General features: G+C 34.0%; 1 protein-coding gene across 1 annotated transcript in view; it reads left to right on the top strand.

Moving 5' to 3' along the window:
• LOC150090808 (uncharacterized) overlaps positions 1-19278 on the top strand; it is a 791939-nt gene that overhangs the window by 354658 nt on the left and 418003 nt on the right. Inside the window, exons 18-19 of the mRNA XM_090372970.1 lie at positions 4219-4317; positions 10270-10314. Of these exons, the coding sequence (XP_090229096.1) occupies positions 4219-4317; positions 10270-10314 (144 nt within the window). The remainder of the gene's footprint in view (positions 1-4218; positions 4318-10269; positions 10315-19278) is intronic.

The following is a 19278-nucleotide window of genomic DNA, read 5'->3' as shown; positions in this document are numbered from 1 at the left end:
GCGACGTTCTTCTCTTGAACAGCCTTAGCACATTGGAAAACCAAGATTTAGATAAAGGACGAGATTTTAAAGTGGAGTGTGGAATCAAGGATTCCATTCCTACAAGAATAATTTCACTGACACAATCTGAGCAAACGTTGACATCAGAAGATTTCCGACCAATTAATCCGACTTAGGAAAAGAAGAAAAGAAATCTCGCAGGTCATCCCATTTTGTATTCTTGTAATGCCAAACAACACAAGGTTAGGAATAGCCATGAGATAAAGGCTCCATTGGAGAAGAGACAATCACCAAGTTGTGGTCTTGGTGATTGTCTAAAGGACCACTCACTTCGACTGTGTACTTAGAAGGGTTGTTTGTGAGAAAAAGATTAAACGTATTGGCTGTATTGTTAGGATTGTCTGGTATTTTTGTAGGTAAATGAACAATCTGTGTAACGTCATTAGTAATTGCAAAAGCCTCAGCATCTCGACCAGCTGAGTCAGTGTGACTAGAAAACGGAAGCCAGTTGGAGTTGTGAACATTAAAATCACCATGGAAAATTACCTCACTGTTAGGAAAGTTGGACTGGAGAAAGTCAATTTGCAAAGAGCGGAAGTTAAAGAGCTCCATGTGATCAGTGGAGTTGGGAGAACGGTAGAGACAACAGATGAATTTGACACAATGAGGTAAAGAAATTTTAAGCTACAGAAGATCGAAAAGAGGAGAATCCAAATTACCAAGCCTCTGACAGGAAATATCAGAATGGACATAAGTGCAAGTACCACTTTGAGGTGAAAGTAATCGTACAGTGAATAATTTGGACAACTGAGATGAGCATTAGTTGAATCAACTGATAACTGAGATTTTGTCAAAAAAAGTACATGGGGTCTGGCAGAATGGAAGTGGAAATGGACATCATTGAGATTAGAATTGAGACCATGTTTATATTTGTGAAATGAACTAGAAGTGTTTGGGAGGTTTAGATCTTTTTGCAGATAAGCTTACTCTATTAGTTTGACAATTCATGGTGTATTCAATAGTAAGAAAGAGTGGGGGGGGACATGCTGTATGAAGTAATGAAATATTTGGATATGGCGTACACATGGTAAGAATATACCCAGATCCTTGATATTACGTGGCCTTAACAATGTCTCCCGCATGCACATTACTCGGACTTCCTCCAGTCACTATCTGGCAGAGTAGAGGTAGCAAGATTATACACTAGCTAATCTTGAAGCCTCCTAAAGAGTTACCAATAGGTTCGGTCCCGTGTACTAACTAGTGGCCGATCTGTGAACACCGATTTAGAGCTGTACCTTCAAAATGTAAGGAAGATTAGATCTCGCCATGATGTTCATCATAACCTCCAAAGTCATCCGTCATACTGCATGATGGAAGAGATGGAGAAGGGTTGATTGGAAATTAGCTTTGGAGACTAAATATGGGTTCCACCACTTCAAGCTTCCAATAAGCAAAGTGGGTATTGCACCAGTTGATGAGAGTCATCTACCACCTAGTATTGCATGGTAACACGGTTGGGTGGCATTCCTCCATGTGGTGTGAGCCTTACACATCGACCCCTGCTTACGTTGGTTCACACCTTGGTGGTCACCCACAGTGTGCTTTGTGCATGGAGGTTATACCCAGGATTACTAACAGTCTCACCATCGTGAAGGTGAGCAGAGGATTTGGCTGTCACAGACTGTCTGGACTTCGTCGAAATTGAGTCCACTTGACTTGAATGTCACCCGAATGTCAGTTCCATCAGTGTTTTAGACTCCCAGGTAGCAAATACAGCTTGTCTGGCATATCTGAGAGAATGTTTGTGGTAACCTCAAGGACCAGGACCAAGGACAAGGACTAAGTATGATAAAATATACTTAGTCTTAACGAAATTGAAATCTAATGTTCAAGTAATAAAATATTGCTATTTAAATGAATCATTACCAAGACATTGATAGATCTTAGTGCTAATATTTATTAAGATGTTAACAATTTATTCTAAAATAACAAACTAAATTCTTATTTGAATTTAGTTTGTTTTTAGAAGTTTCAGGTTTCATTTTTTTGAATCCCCCTAACAAATAAAATTCATAAATAATTAAAGTAAGCAATAAATCTAATGTATTTTTCTAATGTACTTTTTAATATTCATATTTTAGAATCTTTTTTTTTCATTAAAACTGTGCTGTTGCTATTGCTATAGATACATTTATTTCTAAATACTTTTTGGGAAATGTTAAAGTTTAAATGGCAAAGGTGTTGAATCTAAAAATTATATGCACTTGTTTTTATCATAAGTGACATCAATCAGTTCATTGTTTGATTTATTCAGATTAATTTCTAAATCAAAAAAGGTAATGGTATATAAGCTGTTATTGGTTCCTTTCAAGACTGATCATTGAGGTAACTGTCACTTTGATTGTAACTGAAATGTACAATTCAGCACAAAGATTTTATCTAATATTTATTTACACTGCTATTTATATTATATATATACGGAGTGTTTCAAAATTATGTATACACACTTTAAAAATGTATATTTAATGAACAATATGCACCAATTTAATTTTCTTAAACTCAATTTGTAGCTTAAAATAGACAATTTTTTTACAATATGTAAAAAAATATCAAAAATAATTTAATTCTTGTTTTATTTTATAGATACCTCTAAAACAATGGAGGGTACCCAATTAAATTTTGAAGAAAGAAAGGCAATTATAAAATGGTATTGGAAATATGAAAATGTGTGGTCAGATGAGGCCACATTTAAAATGAATGGCCATATAAATCATCACAGTTGTGTTTACTGGGCCGCTGAAAATCCACATATCTCTTTACAGAGAGATGTCAGTCTGCCAGGTAATACAGTGTGGATGAAGCTCTCTTCACACAGAATAATTGGCCCTTATTAATTCAATTTCTCTGTTAATGGAAAAAATTACTTGGATATGTTGAGCTATTGTGCTGTACCAAAAATCAGAGATTACTTTAGTTTTCATTAGTCTGGCTAATGAGAAAAAATGTTTGAAGCCTTGACTTCAGCCAACCTATAATATAGCTCTAATGAGAATTTTTTATTATAACAAGTATTTAATCACATTTTTCCAACTGTTGTTATAGGAGACTTTCGTTTTATATAAACATTGTTCTAACAATGGATGGGAATTTTTACCATAAAATTGAAAATGTGTTACTGAGTGCAGTTAAGCTGCTGCCTGTTGACTGGCATAACAAGAAGCTTGACAGACAGATAGATGGGTAGGTAACACAGCATGCACATAAAGTATATATTACTTTCTGCGTTTCATAGTGACTCATCACTGCTTATCTCTGAAGATTACCTAAAAATCACTAAAATAGAGAATAAAGAGTATTCATTAACAAGTAAACAGAATAATACTCCTTATTTTCTATTTTTAGGTGCTATTTACATGCTTTACATGTAAGCAGTGACAAGTTGTTTACATGTAAGGGAACACATAAAAATATTATTTACTTAAGAATAGTTTGCGCATGTTGTGTTTCTGTACCCAGACCTGTGTATGGTTTTTTTTTTTATCATGTCAGTCTGTTGTTACTATTCTAAAAAGCTGGTTAGGAGTGGTAGTGTTGGGGGCAGGTGAGTTGGCTGCTCTAGATCCAGCATTGAAGTCCAGGCCACCCACAGGGAATGGCAAAAGGCAGGCAAATGGTTGCTTGCACTGCATATTTTAGTCAATCACAGTGCACAGAAATAAGAATATAATATCATATAAACATCAGTGCCAGAAATTTCATTAATTACTTGCCTGATTTAGTTTTATAAGTTTACTTCAAAAATGTATGTACCTGCTTAATTGTATTTTATAACAAAAAATTATTTAATTCTACAACCGGGGTATTTTAATTATTTAATATAGAGATATATTTGTAATTATTTAATATAGCGATATATTTGTAATTATTTAATATAGAGATATATTTGTTAAAAAAAAACTGTGATAGTTCAATCTTAAGACCTGTATTTTCTAAAGTAGCTCATATGGTGTATCAGAATTGCCAGTCCCATGGCCTAGATGTTGTGCTTAATAAGGCTTTCTGGTTGCATTGGTAACCAATCTCATTTATTACCATAGCAATGGCTATATACAATGAAAGTCTACTCTAACAACAGTTGAGAAAATCCAAAAAAAATTTAAATCATATAAAACTCATATATTCATTGTTGTTAATTTCTGTTTGTACTTGATTTAGGGTGATACTGGTCCTGCTGGGCCAAAAGGAAGCTTAGGACTTCAAGGTCCACGTGGTGAAACTGGAAAACCTGGAATACCCGGAGAACCAGGACCAATGGTGAGGGTATTTCTTGTGATTTTGAGTAAAGGGGGTATCATATTTTTAATAATTAACTGATATTAAAATTATTAAAACCTAAAGTTTTAATAATTTTCAGATGTTTTTTCTTAAATTTTAAAAAGTATAAAAGGTATGAAAATACTGTCATTTTTGTATATTTGATAAACATGTAATCAAAGTCATCTTTGCACAAATTTATTTTGCATGTTTTTTTTTGTTTTTTTTCTACTCCTGTATTGATTTATTATACTTATGGCATTCTTGGGTAGAGTTCAGAATACCTCATTTGTCAGTGAGCAGGAGCAAGAGGAGATCTATACTGAGCCTTGTACTCACTCTAATAAAGTATATAAAAGTGACTCCTGGCCACTGAAAGTTTTCTTCTATGTATTGCAAGCCCGTAGCTAGCTCATCTTTACTTACAGCATTCGAAAGCTTGCAGGCTGCCAAACACTTAGGGCACAACAGGTCTCCCTTTATTAAATTTATTTCTTAAGGCCATTTAGTTTTTGCTATATTAAATACTTGAATTCATTTTCAATTAGAATTAAAAATAAATATATTTTGTCTATAATTAAATTTTAATACTCAGAGAGTACATTAGCTATATAAATTTCTTACATTCTTTTTAGAAATTGGCTTGGTGGCCAAGAAAGTGAATTTCGACTAAGGAAGATTCATTGTGTTTGGACTTGTGCATGTCCTAGAAATTAAAGTTATAAACTTTGAAAATAACAGTCTCTAGTTATTGATATATACTTTTATTGTCCTTACTGATGTTTCTGTTACTTCTTAAAAAATTTAAATCATATAACAGTGATCAACAGTTAAAATGTTTCAGTAATAACATTAGTTAATTTCGACTAATATTAATGTGATAAATATGAATATGAATGTTAAAATGGATTATTAGCTCTACTTTTGATGATACTATACATGTCACTTTTAGCACAGTTTTGCTTGTTTTGGGGGAATTTAGTGTTGAGGTATAGATTGTGTGGCAACACTGCAGCCATTGTCCCGAGTCACCCTGGTTTTGGTGCATTATAGCCTTAGTTTCTAATGTGCCAATAAAATCCAAAGTCCCGAGTCACACTATTTCCTGTCTAGATGCATCAGTCAGTCTTAGCCAGGTATTTGTCTGTGCTATGCTTGTTGTTTTCGACTGAGCAAAACTTAAAATTTAGCAGGCTGTATAAGTGTGTAAATAGTGTGGATAATTTTTATGTTTGTGGTGAAGTTACATTTCCATCACAGAAGTGGTGCCATTACTCCAATAATAAAAAAAAAAAAAAAAAAAAAAAAACATACAACCATTATTTTTGCTACAAGGTTGGGATCCAAGACAAAAGCTGGGCACCTAATATTTGTTGTAATACTTATGCTTCTAATCTCCATAGCTGATTAAATCACAAATGCCACTCAAAGCCTTTTGCTGGTGCCTATGATATGGAGAAAGCCTTCAGATCGTATAACAAACTGTTATTTTTTATGGTACTGACTCTTCAGCAGGGGATTTCCAAGAAGAAAAAGCGACCTTAAGCTACCCAAATATGCTATCCAACTGGTACTCCACGAAGGAGGACTTCCTGAGCCACCAGCCAAATATGTTTTAGAACCCGACTAATAGTCAGGTTCTAAAACATATTTGGATGGGGGCTCTAAAATATATTCATAAATCACCTGAACCCTCCAAATCAATAGATTTTGATTTTATTTCCAATTTCCCCTCTGCAGAGGCATACAAAATTATGCAAAATGAATTAAATTATGTTATCAGAGATCTTGATTTACCAAAAAATAAGGCCAAACTTTTATGCTAAAGACTGCAATAGTGGAATCTCCTTCAAGATGATATTAAATTGTCTGTATACCAGTGCTGCCAAAAGGATTTAACCCAGTTTTATAAAATGAAAATAACTTTCTTGCCTGCACTGACATCAATGGTTTAATGGACTCACTTAATTTTGAACACAACCCTCAAAAACGGAAACTCTTCATAGATTCTTCAAAATTGAGTTTAAAAGCAGTGCTACTACCTAATGGCAGTGTACTGCCATTAATTCCATGCAGTTCATATGAAAGAATCATATGATAACATGAAGCTTATTATTGAATTCATCAACTACTAGTACCAATGGCAGATTGGCCAGTGGCTTAAAAGTTATTGCCATCTTGTTAGGAATTCACAGTAAGTAAACACAAAATTTTGCTGTTTTCTTTGTGAATGGGATAGTAGGGCATGGTCTACTAATTACACAAGAGAAGACTGGCCTTCAAAGCAATCACTCGATCCAGGGATAAAAAATGTCCATTACAGTCCACTAGTTGAGCCAAGCAAAATCCTGTTACCTCCTCTACAATATAGAGGAGGGAATTATGAAATAATTTGTTAAGGCCGTGGATCAAGATGGACCAGCTTTCAAATACCTGAAGTAAAAATTTCCAAGGCCAAAGTAAAGTAAAAATTGAGGCAAAAAATAAAAGGAAGTGTGTTCATTGGCCCACAGCTGTGGGACTTTGTCAAGGCAGTGAGATGGTGATCATCCATGGCGATGAGAAAGTGGCCTGGGATGCTTTCACTATAAACTTATAACAGTTTTATATAAACTTTTCATTAAAACTTATAACAACAAACTTTCTGGGAAATAAAAAAGCAGGTAACTATAAACAGCTTGTGAGAAACCTTTCATCGTACCATAGATTAGGCCGCAACATGTCATTAAAAATACACTTTCTTCACTCCAATTTGGATTTTTTGTGGACTGTTTCTGGAAAAATAATAATTTTTCTTCTGGACTGTTGTGGCAAAGCTGTACACAAATAGTATATGCAGCAGAGTGGTATGATGGTACATGGCATTGATCTTCAGACAGATTATTAAACTGGCAAAGTACATGACTATAAACTTGCTAAGGTACATGGTTGTAACATTTTTGGTTGGTTGTAACATTTTCATAAGAGTCATAATATCAGTAACAAAAAGATAATAATGATGACTCTTTGAGTGCTCCTAATGATTCTGAGCTTGTTATAAAACATCTCAAAACAATATTCCTTTGAATCCCTTGATAGAAAAAATGCTTAGCAGTCAGCTTTCTATCAAGGATGGAGGGTGATAGAAAAAATTAGGCCAGATTTCTTGGTTATGCATTTCTTTCAATTTTAATGGACAGTTGGATTCAGCAGACAGGCCTTTCCCCCATATAGTCTCCTAAATTTAGGTTTACTATTACATAAATAAAGTTTTAATAATTGTTTATTTTATATAGAAGATTATAAGAGGATGTATATTTTATATACAGTACATCCATCCATCATCATCATCATGAACTTGTCCGGCTTAGGTCTTTTAAGCCTGTTCCATTGTAGCTCTTGGAGGTGGTCTCGATCTCGCCATCGTTGTCTTGGTCGACCAACATCTCTCTTGCCTGTAGATTTGTAGTTAAAGGCTAATTTTAGGATCTGGTCTTGGTTCATTCTTTCTATGTGGCTGATCCATTTTTCCTGATACCGTTTTATGTCATTTACTATGTTATCTACTTTTAATTTCTCGCAGACATCTAAATTTCTTTGGTGGTCTAGTCTTGTAAAGCCTAATAATGGTCTTAAAAATCTCATTTGTGCTGCTTCTAGTTTTCTGTGCATCTTTCTTATTTATGACCCAAGTCTCACAGCTGTAGAAGAGGGCTGGTTTTGAAGTGATGTTGTGCAGTCGTAATTTTGTTTCAGTTGTCATTTGTTTTCCGAAGAGGCGTTTAATCGTTCCATTCATTTTATTATATTTTTGTAGTGTAGTGTGGATGTCTTTCCCTTCATTTGATATTAAATTTCCCAAATAGGGAAAATTTAATTCTATTATTTTACCTATTATTTAATAATAGAACAAATTCCAAATTTGTTCTATTATTTTATCATCAATAACAATTTTGACTCTTTGTATGTTTTTTTCACATAATCCCATTGATTTTGTTTTTGAGGTGGAGATTTTTCATCTCGTACTTTTTAAATATTTTATTAAGTTCATTTGCTGCCATCTGGTCCATCTTTGGATGTTGCAATTATAACTTGATCATCAGCATATAATATAGTTTGGATTTTATTCCTGTTGTTCAACTGTATTCTGTTATTAATTATTTGTTTCCATTCTTTAAGAATTTTATTGATGTAGATATTAAATAAATTTGGTGATAGTCCACATCCTTGTTTGACTCCTTTATTGGTGTTAATTGGGTCTGATAGTTGGCATTAGAATATTTTATACAGACTTTTGAGTTTTTATATAAGCTTTGGATCGCTTTCTGGAGTTGGGTTGGGATATTTTCTTCACATAGAATCTGCCAAAGTTTTTCCCGGTTTACATTGTCATATGCTTTTTCATAATCAATAAACAGCAGAAATGTTGGTAGATTGAATTCTCTTCTTTTCTCCAAAATTTGTTGTAGTGAGAAAATGGCATCTATTGTGCTTCTCCCTTTTCTGAACCCACATTGTTGTTCTGCTAAGAATTGTTCACTGTATTTATTAAGTTTATTCTTTAGTATATTAGAGTATAGCTTTGCAGCAGTTGACAGTAATGTTATCCCTCTGTAGTTGTTAGGGTTATTTCTGGGGCCTTTTTTGTGTAAATTGATTACTGTTGCTCATGCCATATGATGTTAAATAATTTTAGTAGTGCATATTTTACTAAAGTGCCCCTATATTTAAATAGTTCTATTCAAATTGTCTATGCCTGGGCTTTTTCAGTTTTTTGATTTTTGTAATATTAACTCTAGTTCTTCCATTATTATATTTTCTTCATCTTTGGTTACCACAGATTCATCTTCCAAATCCCTAGTGCCTGGGTTATACCATAGTTTGGAATAGTGTTGCTTCCATTCTGCTTGGGAGATGGAGTTGGTTTTTATTTGATCATTTGTTTTTTTTTGGTAGTAGTTATTGGCGCATCGGCTTCTGGGGCCATAATGCACCTCCCAAGGTTTTTGCAGTACTTTGATCCAAGTCCGAGGCGGAATTCAAACCCACGACCTTTGGGTTGCTAGGTAGGCACTTTACCCACCCGGCTAGCCCAGTCGGCTGATCATTTGTGTCTAGTTGTAATTTCTTAAAAATTTTAAAACCTCTTCTCTGTGGGCCCGTGATATCACGTTCTAAAGATTCAACAAATTTATCCCAGTCATCTTGTCAGATTCTTCTGGTTAGTTTTCTGACTTCTGCTCTAAGCTGCTTATATTTTATGTGTGGATGTAAGTCTTTAGTTTGTAGGAACAGTTTATAGGTCTTTTTTTTTTTTTTTCTCGTTGATTGTTTGTTTCAATTCTTCATTCCAGGTTCTTAGCCAGTTTTTATTTTTTATAAGTTTATATCCAAGACTTTCTTCAGCAGCTCAGAATTGATTTTTTCATGTTTGACCAGATTTCCTCAACATTATCACTTTCATCTGATTTGAGTTTATCTTTCAATCGACTTTCATACAGGAATTTAGTGCTTTCATCTTCCAACAAATGTATTTTTAATTTCTTAGTAGTTTTTGTTGGTATTTTCTTCTTTTTATTAAGATAATTTCTTTTTATTTTGAAAGTGCTTTCTACTAGGTAGTGATCACTGTCAATTTCACTGCCTCTGAATACTCTAGTGTCTCTAATTTTGTCATTTAAACTTTCATTAATGATAATATAATCTATTATTGACTTTGTGTTTTTCCTTCTTCCCATGTGAATTTATGGATATTCTTGTGTCTGAAAAAAGTATTTGTACAGTATAAAAAAAGTACAGTACATCCAATTAATAATAATTTTTCTTCCATATATTATAATTTTATATTATTACTATTAATTATATGAAAGAGTAAATAGCTGATGCAACTGTGTTTTGTTGTAATTTAATATGTGCATATGTGTGTTTGTGTGTGTGTATATATATATATGAATCCTTTTATAATATTTCTAGGGCCCACCAGGAAAAGATGGTGCTCCAGGAGAAAAAGGATCACCTGTAAGTATTATGCACTTGGGTGAATCAAATTAAACAGAGAATTGTTTTATTACTAATAATTGTTACTTTATTAAAAAAAAAAGTAACATCTGCATACCAGATTTTTATACCCCTATGATAAATGTCTTTCAGTTGTATTTACACCACCATTGTTTGATGGTTCCTTTGCTCCATTTTATGTGTAAAATCTCCATCCTGCTAGATCATTTTCAGTCTTTAAAACATATGAAAATCACAAAATGACAGCTACATGTTGCACAGAGAATGCTTAATCTCTTTCTGGGATAAGCACTGGATGGTTGCCATCAGGGCCGTACTTATAAATAGGCACATGAGGTGCTAGCATCAGGCCTCACGATAGAGGGGTCTCGCGAGGCCTCTGTAATCTCAAATTTTTAAAGTCCTCTTCTAAACTAGGGCCCACTTTTACTTAGCTTGTAAACAGAGACAGGTGAAAGTGTGGACTACTCATTTCTCCGAAAGAACAGATTAATTTCCAGAATAAAGGAAAATTGCTCTCTCCTAATTCTCTAATAGGGTGTAACAGTAGAACAGGTTGACCATAGCATATTATCCATGTTGGGAATATGCATTAATCTTTTCCACTGGCTATGAACACAAGAAAGCAGTTGACCAGTGCGACTTCTCGGTACAGTATATGGGAGAGGCTGTTGTAAATGTGTTACATACATGACTAAATTGTGGAATGTATATTATTTTAGCTCTTAATTTGTGCTTTCTACAGCAGCAGAAGCTCTATTGCCTAAAGGCCAGAGGTGTGAACAGTGCTTACCCAAGTCTCTCAAAATCCATTCGTTATATGAAAAATTTATTTGTTCTACAGAAACTATTTTAATTGGACCACCCATGGATTTGAGAATCTATATAAGCTGAGACCTGAAAATTGTAACGTTTAGTTTAATTGTTGATGTGGCAAGTTAAAGTATGATATGTAGAAGTGCACACACTGAAATAAATATAGGTATGTATCTGTCTCTCTGAAAGTTGTGTTGTAGTTTAATAAATTTTGATTCTGTTGTAACAGAAAATTTAAATATCATATCTATGCATTGCCGGCCCAAAATTTGTGGGGCGCTGTTCAAGAATTACTTGCTGGCCTTGTTTGCTATTTCTTTATCTCCAGAAGTTAAAAACAATACAGTTTTTATATAAGATATTATTGAAAGTGAGTATATTATAAAAATTACATTTTTAAATAATGTCATATGTTCGATATCAAATGAAAAACATATTGAGAATGGAGTATATGCTCTACTTCTAGCAATTTTCAAGTAGACATTAAGACGCCGGTAGGCCCATTGATAGAAATGCGGATAGTATTATTATTTAGATCATTTGAGTGTGGGTGGGGTCCCTGTTTGACAGAACCGGTTGAACTTGCTTGTGGCTGACCCTGTATCTATGTAATGTTTCGTTATGTATTGTGACGGTGACATACATTTCCTTTATTGAAAGCTTTTCGTTTTCTTGCTCTTAAAATATGAATTGATTCAAGTGTTAATTTTTTATATTGAATCAATATCATTATCAGTTATATCACTCTTAAGCTATGTTATTATAATATTATTTGAATTAAAAATCTAAAATTGTCAATAAACAACGAGTTGAATGAAGCAGTAATTAAAACAGTGATATATTAATATTTAAAAAGGCATTAAGCATAATAGCAGCAACTATGCCAAAAAAGAAAATGTTTCAAATGTTGAGTATATGTACAATATTATTAATGATGGACTTAGATCGACATTTTCGAATGTTGAAACAATTCCGATAATATTTCTCACAATTGCCTGTGACAAATGCAAGTGGTGAATGGTCTTTTTCATCAGATCACATTAATGCTATGTTTGTTTATTTTAAGAGATGTTCAATTTTGGGTCATATTGACACAGAACTAATGAAACAAATTCAGTCTGAAAGAAAATTATTGCTGAGATATTTTAAAAAGAATTATTGCTATTGTTCAGCTTTTGAGTAAACTTGATTTAGGATTTAGGGGTAGTAATGACAAAATTTATATGGAATGTAGTGGTAATTACTTAAGTTGCCTAGAATATTTGAGTAAATTTGATAATTTTTTAAGAAATCACATAGAGATGTATGCTAATTGTAGACCCAGCAAAACCAACTACCTTTCACATAAAACCTGTGATGAATTTATAGAATTGATGGCTGAAAAAGTTGAAAAGGTGATGGTTTCTGAAATTTGAGAAGCAAAATATTTTTCTATTATTGTTGATTCAACCCCCCAACATTAGCCACGTTGATCAATTAATGTTTATTATAAGATACATGTCACAAAATGGTATCATCAAAGAACAATTTTTAGATTTCCTTCCTATAGGACATTACAATGCTGAATATATAGAAAAAACTATTTTAAAAAGATTAGGAGATTTATCAATTGATATTACAAACTGCAGAGGACAACGTTACAGTAATGCCTCAAATATGCCTCAATAATTTATTAACAAGCGAACATGAAAGATCAGTAGTGTGTCTAGAATGTATTAAATTAATAAAAAAAATGTTGAAAACAAGTAAATTGTTACAAAATCCTGCAATAAATTTACTGCATGGTCTTTTGAAATCATTACATGGATATATTTTGCATATTAGAAACGATTTTTATATTGAAAGAGAAGATAAATGGCAAAACAAAGATAAAAAAAGTGGAATTAAAAAAATAAAACCTATGTGCAACGAAACGAGAGATAATGAAGTAATTTTAGAAGGGAAAGAAATGTTTATTATCAATACATTCAATGTTGTTTGTGATAGATTAATTGCTGAAATAAATAGACAAATGGAAGTACAGTAAACCCCTGCTATTCACTGTCGCTGATTTAATATAAAATGAAACCTAAAAAAATGTGAATTTTAAAGCGCCGTGAACATTTTCCGCCATAAAAAAAAAACATGGGCGTGGCTAAAATTATCTTTCCCGGTCAAAACAGCGCTCAGTGGGTCGGGGAGAGGGGTGACAAAATTGCGAGCGTGGATGTTTCTCGCTAATCCTTATTCAGTGTGTGTTATGCGCTTGTCATGGAAGGTTTCGTTGTTTGCTTTTAATTTATATGCTTATAAATTGAATAAATTTATCAATTTATAAATTGATATAATTTATGAATTGATAAATTTATTGATATATAATGTAAGCATATCAATTTATAAATTGATATGCTTACAAAAGTGATAAATCTATCGTTCTGCAGTGTAAAACACTTTTTCGAGCATGTTAACGGAAGAAAGTGACTTTATTGTGGACAAGTTCTTTCTAACCCGTACAAAAATATGGCTATGAGTAACAAGAGAAATATGAAAATATCAAAGATGCTGATGACATTAGCGAATAAAATTGAGTTATTAGACAAAATGTCTAATGGTGAAAGTGTCTCCTCAGTGGCAAAACAAAATCAATGAGTCAACAGTACGATCAATCAAAAAATCGGAAGAAAAAATCAGCTGTAGTGTCCATGAAAATGCACTAATTGCTTCAAAAATTTGCTCTCTAACTCTTGATGTTAAATTAGAAAAAATGGAAAAAGCTTTAAATCTGGTGATAGAAGACCGAACTCAAAATAAAATTCTGTTAAGTTCACTCATCATTCGTGAAAAGGCAAACTCTTTTATCAACACTTTAGCGAAACTGGTGATAGCACTGGCGGGATAAGTTTTTTAGCTAGCAAAGGCGCTGGTTTGAAAGATTTGTTTGAAATTTCTAATAAATATTACATTTAATATTAAATTGTTTCTTATTTTCATTTTGATGCCATATGCTTGCATTTCACTATGTACTGTCTATGTACTAGTCATATTATGAAGGTACATATAATACATACATAGACAAAATTTTAGACTAGTTTTTCTTATATATTTCATACTTTGGAACGGAACTCCTTTATTACTATGGGAGCCATAACTCAGTATTCGCGGCATTTCTCAGGAACGTAACCCCCGCGAATAGCGGGGGTTTACTGTATACACCAATATTAAAATATTGGTGTATACTTACCAACAACTTTTAAATACTTTATATACTTTTAAAATATTTATAAATCTTGATTTAGATGAAACTGAATTTAATACTAATATCGATAAATTAATAAGTATATGTAAAAATGACATTGACTTGGAAAAGTTTAAAGATGAAGTTATTGGCAACAATATGAATGAATGTCATTAATAATGGACTAAGATTTACATTTATCAACGTTGAAACAATATTTTTAACGCAAGCAGGGAATGGTCACTTTCTGTTCCCAAACGAGTAAAAATCTATTTGAGGAATGGTTTAATTCAAGATGAAATGAGCAATTTGTCATTGTTATTTATTGAATCTGAACTAGTAAATAGCATTAATTACAATGATTTAATAGATATTTTTGCCAAGGAAAAAAAAAAATATTTATGCAAATAAATTGTATGAACTCATAATTTAGCTATTGCATTGCTATTTTATAATGTACCTGCTATTATTTACTGCTGACAAACAAGATGTCAACATTTTATGATATTTTTGTAACACAATTTTTGATATTGTTTTTGTAATAAAATTTGTATCTACACTAATTTGTCGTACTTATTTGTGTATTATACTTTATTGTTGTTGGGCTCCCCCGTAGCTCGGTTCTGATGGTGCAGTCAGAACCAAGTTTATTCATTTCATATAAAACTTTAAATCCTTCAACTATGTCTCCTTGCTGGTACCCAATTTCCAGGTACTGCAATTGCAAAACTGAAGTTTCTCTTGGTAAGAGTATCCTTTTGTGTACCTTACTAATCTTGTTGATCTTCCTGAACCTGTTTCTACTGAATCACATCCTTTCTAACATGAGGCTTCCAGAACTGTATGCAATACTCAAGATGTGGTTAATCAGGACCTTTCACAATAGGATAATCACCTGCTGGTGATATTCCTGTATATCATTGACAGAACCCTTAGCTGTCCAAGCAGCCTCTCTGCACTACTCAAAGAACTTCATGTCAGATTGTACAATTACCCTTACCACTCAATTGGTATGATCATTGCTATCCTACACCTATCCACACATCTTGAGATTAGTGAGCAATGAATGGAGATTATAATATAGAAAGTATAGTCATCTTAGAATATCTTAAATGACTCTTTATTATACATCAATATTTATTGCATGCCGGTATACAAATCCCATAATGGCTACAAGCCAGGGTTTCACATTAGGAAATAAATAAAGTTAAAATATGGTTAAGGGCAATATGAACATAAATTGAGATAAAATAATACATATACATACAAAATAAACAAATTTAGACTAAAATTATGCTATGGTAAACATGGGGATAAAATAATTCAGATTCCAAATAGTCTTTAATCATGTAGAGTCCATAGCGAAGCACTTTTACAAGGGACCCCTGCTTGGTGGTACAGTGGGTACCAAGGCCACAACAAAAGGTTTTCAGTGATTTACTGTTGTTTCCTCAGGACAATATGAACATAAATTAACATAAAATAATATATATACATACAAAATAAACAAATTTAGACTAAAATTATGCTATGGTAAACATGGGGATAAAATAATTCAGATTCCAAATAGTCTTTAATCATGTAGAGTCCATAGCGAAGCACTTTTACAAGGGACCCCTGCTTGGTGATACAGTGGGTACCAAGGCCACAACAAAAGGTTTTCAGTGATTTACTGTTGTTTCCTCAGGACAATACGAACATAAATTAACATAAAATAATATATATACATACAAAATAAACAAATTTAGACTAAAATTATGCTATGGTAAACATGGGGATAAAATAATTCAGATTCCAAATAGTCTTTAATCATGTAGAGTCCATAGCGAAGCACTTTTACAAGGGACCCCTGCCTGGTGATACAGTGGGTACCAAGGCCACAACAAAAGGTTTTCAGTGATTTACTGTTGTTTCCTCAGTGAAAATTAAAAGTTTGTTTTAATAAATGAAACTTTTTATTTTGTGTTAGGGTGATAGTGAACTTGTCGGGCCACTAGGATTTCCAGTAGCATGTGGGTCTCTAGGATTATCTTGACCAAAAGGCTCTCCTGCAGCATGTCGGGAGGCCTATTACAGGAGTCATGAATGGCAAAAATGATGTGTTAATATCACAAGAAGACTGCACAGGTGGAACACTAACTTTTATGCAGCAAGCAAATGAGCACAGGGATGGAAATAGCATCGAAGATGGCCTGAAAATCTATGTGTAACTGCAATTTCTAATTTTTTTTTTTCAAGGGCCTAGATATTGGCACTAGTGGCTACCAGGTTTGTGATCATTGATCTTCCTGGAATGGAGTAGTGAAATTGCAGTGACTGTTATGGTTTTATTTGATTGGTAAAAGTTTGAAGAAGGGCTCAAAGAGCTTGAGAACATATGTGGACTAGACTGGGGGGAACTGATTTGGCTGTGAAGAATTGGTTTGGCTGTAAAGTGATTTCAATATGCACATCTACATATTGAAATCACTGTAGGAGTGATTTCAATATGTAGATGTGCCATACTGGTGGATAAAAATATTTGATGATAATTCTATTTAACAGAGAACAGGAGCATATCAATAAGGAAGACTCTGAGACATTGTAACATAAACTGAGGAGGAATCCCACCTGCTCCTCTGGTTGTGACAGTGGCAGGTAGGCTGTTTGTTGTGTGACTCAGTTGATCCTTCATAATTTTGATAGAATCAATTGAGACCAGGTTATTGAGAAATGCCATTGGGACAGAGGCTCCTAGTTGCATTAAGAACCTTATGTGATCAACCAACTGCTTAGGTCAAGACAGTTGATGGCAGTTTGTGACTGGATCTTATGAAAAAATTATTATTTGCACTTTTCCTGGTATGGGAAAGTGCAATTCAGTCAGAGATTAAACCTGATTTCTTCCATCTTTTGTAAAGTGCCAGCTTTGTCCTGAAACTCTCAGATAGGAATGGGTTCCACCAAGCTCTGGAATGCTGTGTGATCTGCACCTTCTTGATTGCAGCAAATTGGGAAACAAATATTGCCTATCTAGTAAGGAGGTCTGTTCCAAGGTCAAGGTCACAGTTTTATTCCCCGCCAGGGAATAGTTTTTCACAATGTGGCCAAGTTACTCGGGTGAAGTTTGCTTGGTTTTTTCTCCCAGAAACTCGGGTTTTATACCTAGCAAACAGAAGATCAACCACAGAACACACAATTTACAGACAGTATATATGGTACAATATGGCCTTAGTTGCTAATGTTCCTAAAACTACAACAAACAAACAACCATGACTGCACTAAATACTGCTGATGAGGTCGTCACATATCATTGAAGCAAATGCAAGGTCAAAAATAGTGTTTCCTCTGGTGAGTTGAGTGTTAATCAATTATAGCTTTAGAGCACTCTTTTCTTTCAATTCTCAAGTGGAGGAAGAAGATTAAAATCTCCAATAACATGGTGGCTCATCAATGTGTGGAAATTGTTAATCAACCAATTAAGGCTCTCGTATATTTCTTGAGAGTCTGGAATTGGTGAAAGATACATAACAGTGATATTGAGACGATTGTATTTGTTCTTAAATATGACCAAGACTGCCTCAAAGACATCAGACTGGCTTGAAATTGAATGAATCAGAGAGAAAACTTGATCGTGAAGAAGCCTGCAACACCACCTTCCTTGATGGCTCCCCTTGATAACCTGCAGGCAATGCACATGTGAGTGTGTTTTGATTTTGGTCCAGTCAAGTTTCTACTAGGTATACTACATCTACACTCTAGGAGAGCAGTGGCTCCTAAACATGATCAAGTTTGTTTCTGATAGGTCTGACATTTTAGCATTAGCATTAGTAGAGGCATATGATACAAGAAAGCAAGCTTATGCAGCATCAGCCAAAAAAAAAAAAAAAAAAAAAAAAAACGCTTCCATTTCACCCCTCCGTTCATTCGAAATACCTGTTCAGCTGAGTCTTAAATTTATTTAGGCTATCAACTTCCACGACAAGGGATAAAAGTCTGTTCCACCAACCAACCAAATACCCGCTAGCTAAAGGCAAATTTCCGCACATATATCCTACATCTGTCTTTCCTCAATTTGAATTTATGCCCTCTCAGGTGATTATTCGAAGCAAGAGGAAGAATCCCATCAGCATTGAGTATGCTCAAATCATTCAAGGCTTTATACGCCTCTATCAGATCACCTCGCCGGTGCCTAGTCTCCAGACACTTTAATTTGCAAAAGTTAAGACTTTATTCGTAAGAGAAACCCTTTGTTCCATTCACTAATCTTGTTGCCCTTCTCTGTACTCATTCCAGCAGCCCTACATCCTTCTTGAAATGAGGCCTCCAAACCTGTATACAGTACTCAAGGTGTGGCCTGACCATTGTCTTATACAAGGGAATAATCACCTCCTTATCCCTGCTAGAAAAATTCCTATATATCATTGACAAGACACCAAGAGCTACTCTTGCAGCCCATCTGCATGCTCAGAGAACTTCATATCTGCCTGCACAATTACCCCAGGTCCTTTTCATTCTCTACCACTGTCAGTGTAGTACCACAGAGTTGATACGTTGCTCTGGGGTTGCTGTTTACCCTATGTTGTACTTTACATTTGTCAATGTTAAACTCCATTTGCCACCTCTCAGGTCATCTGCTCAACCTTTTCAGATCCTGTTGCAGCAGCATAGCGTCAGTAGTGTCCGTAACAACCCTGCCAAAATTTGTATTGTCTGCAAACTTGGACATTAAGCTTGATATACCATTATCAATATTATTTATAAATACAGAAAACAATAATGGACCCAACACTGAACCCTGAGGGACTCCACTAATAACATTAGTCCACGATGAGCAGTGTCCATTGATTACCACTCTTTGTCTTCTCCCCCTCAACCACCCCTTTATTCATAGCAGCAATTTGCCTCCAATGCCACACTGCTCCAATTTGTGCAGCAGTCTTCCATGTGCAACA

Source organism: Mastigoproctus giganteus, chromosome 1, assembly GCF_048544385.1.
Source record: "Mastigoproctus giganteus isolate SK-2022 chromosome 1, ASM4854438v1, whole genome shotgun sequence".
In the NCBI taxonomy this organism is placed as follows: domain Eukaryota; kingdom Metazoa; phylum Arthropoda; class Arachnida; order Uropygi; family Thelyphonidae; genus Mastigoproctus; species Mastigoproctus giganteus.
Note: the sequence above shows the minus strand (reverse complement) of the source record. Positions and strands in the feature narration are given on the sequence as shown.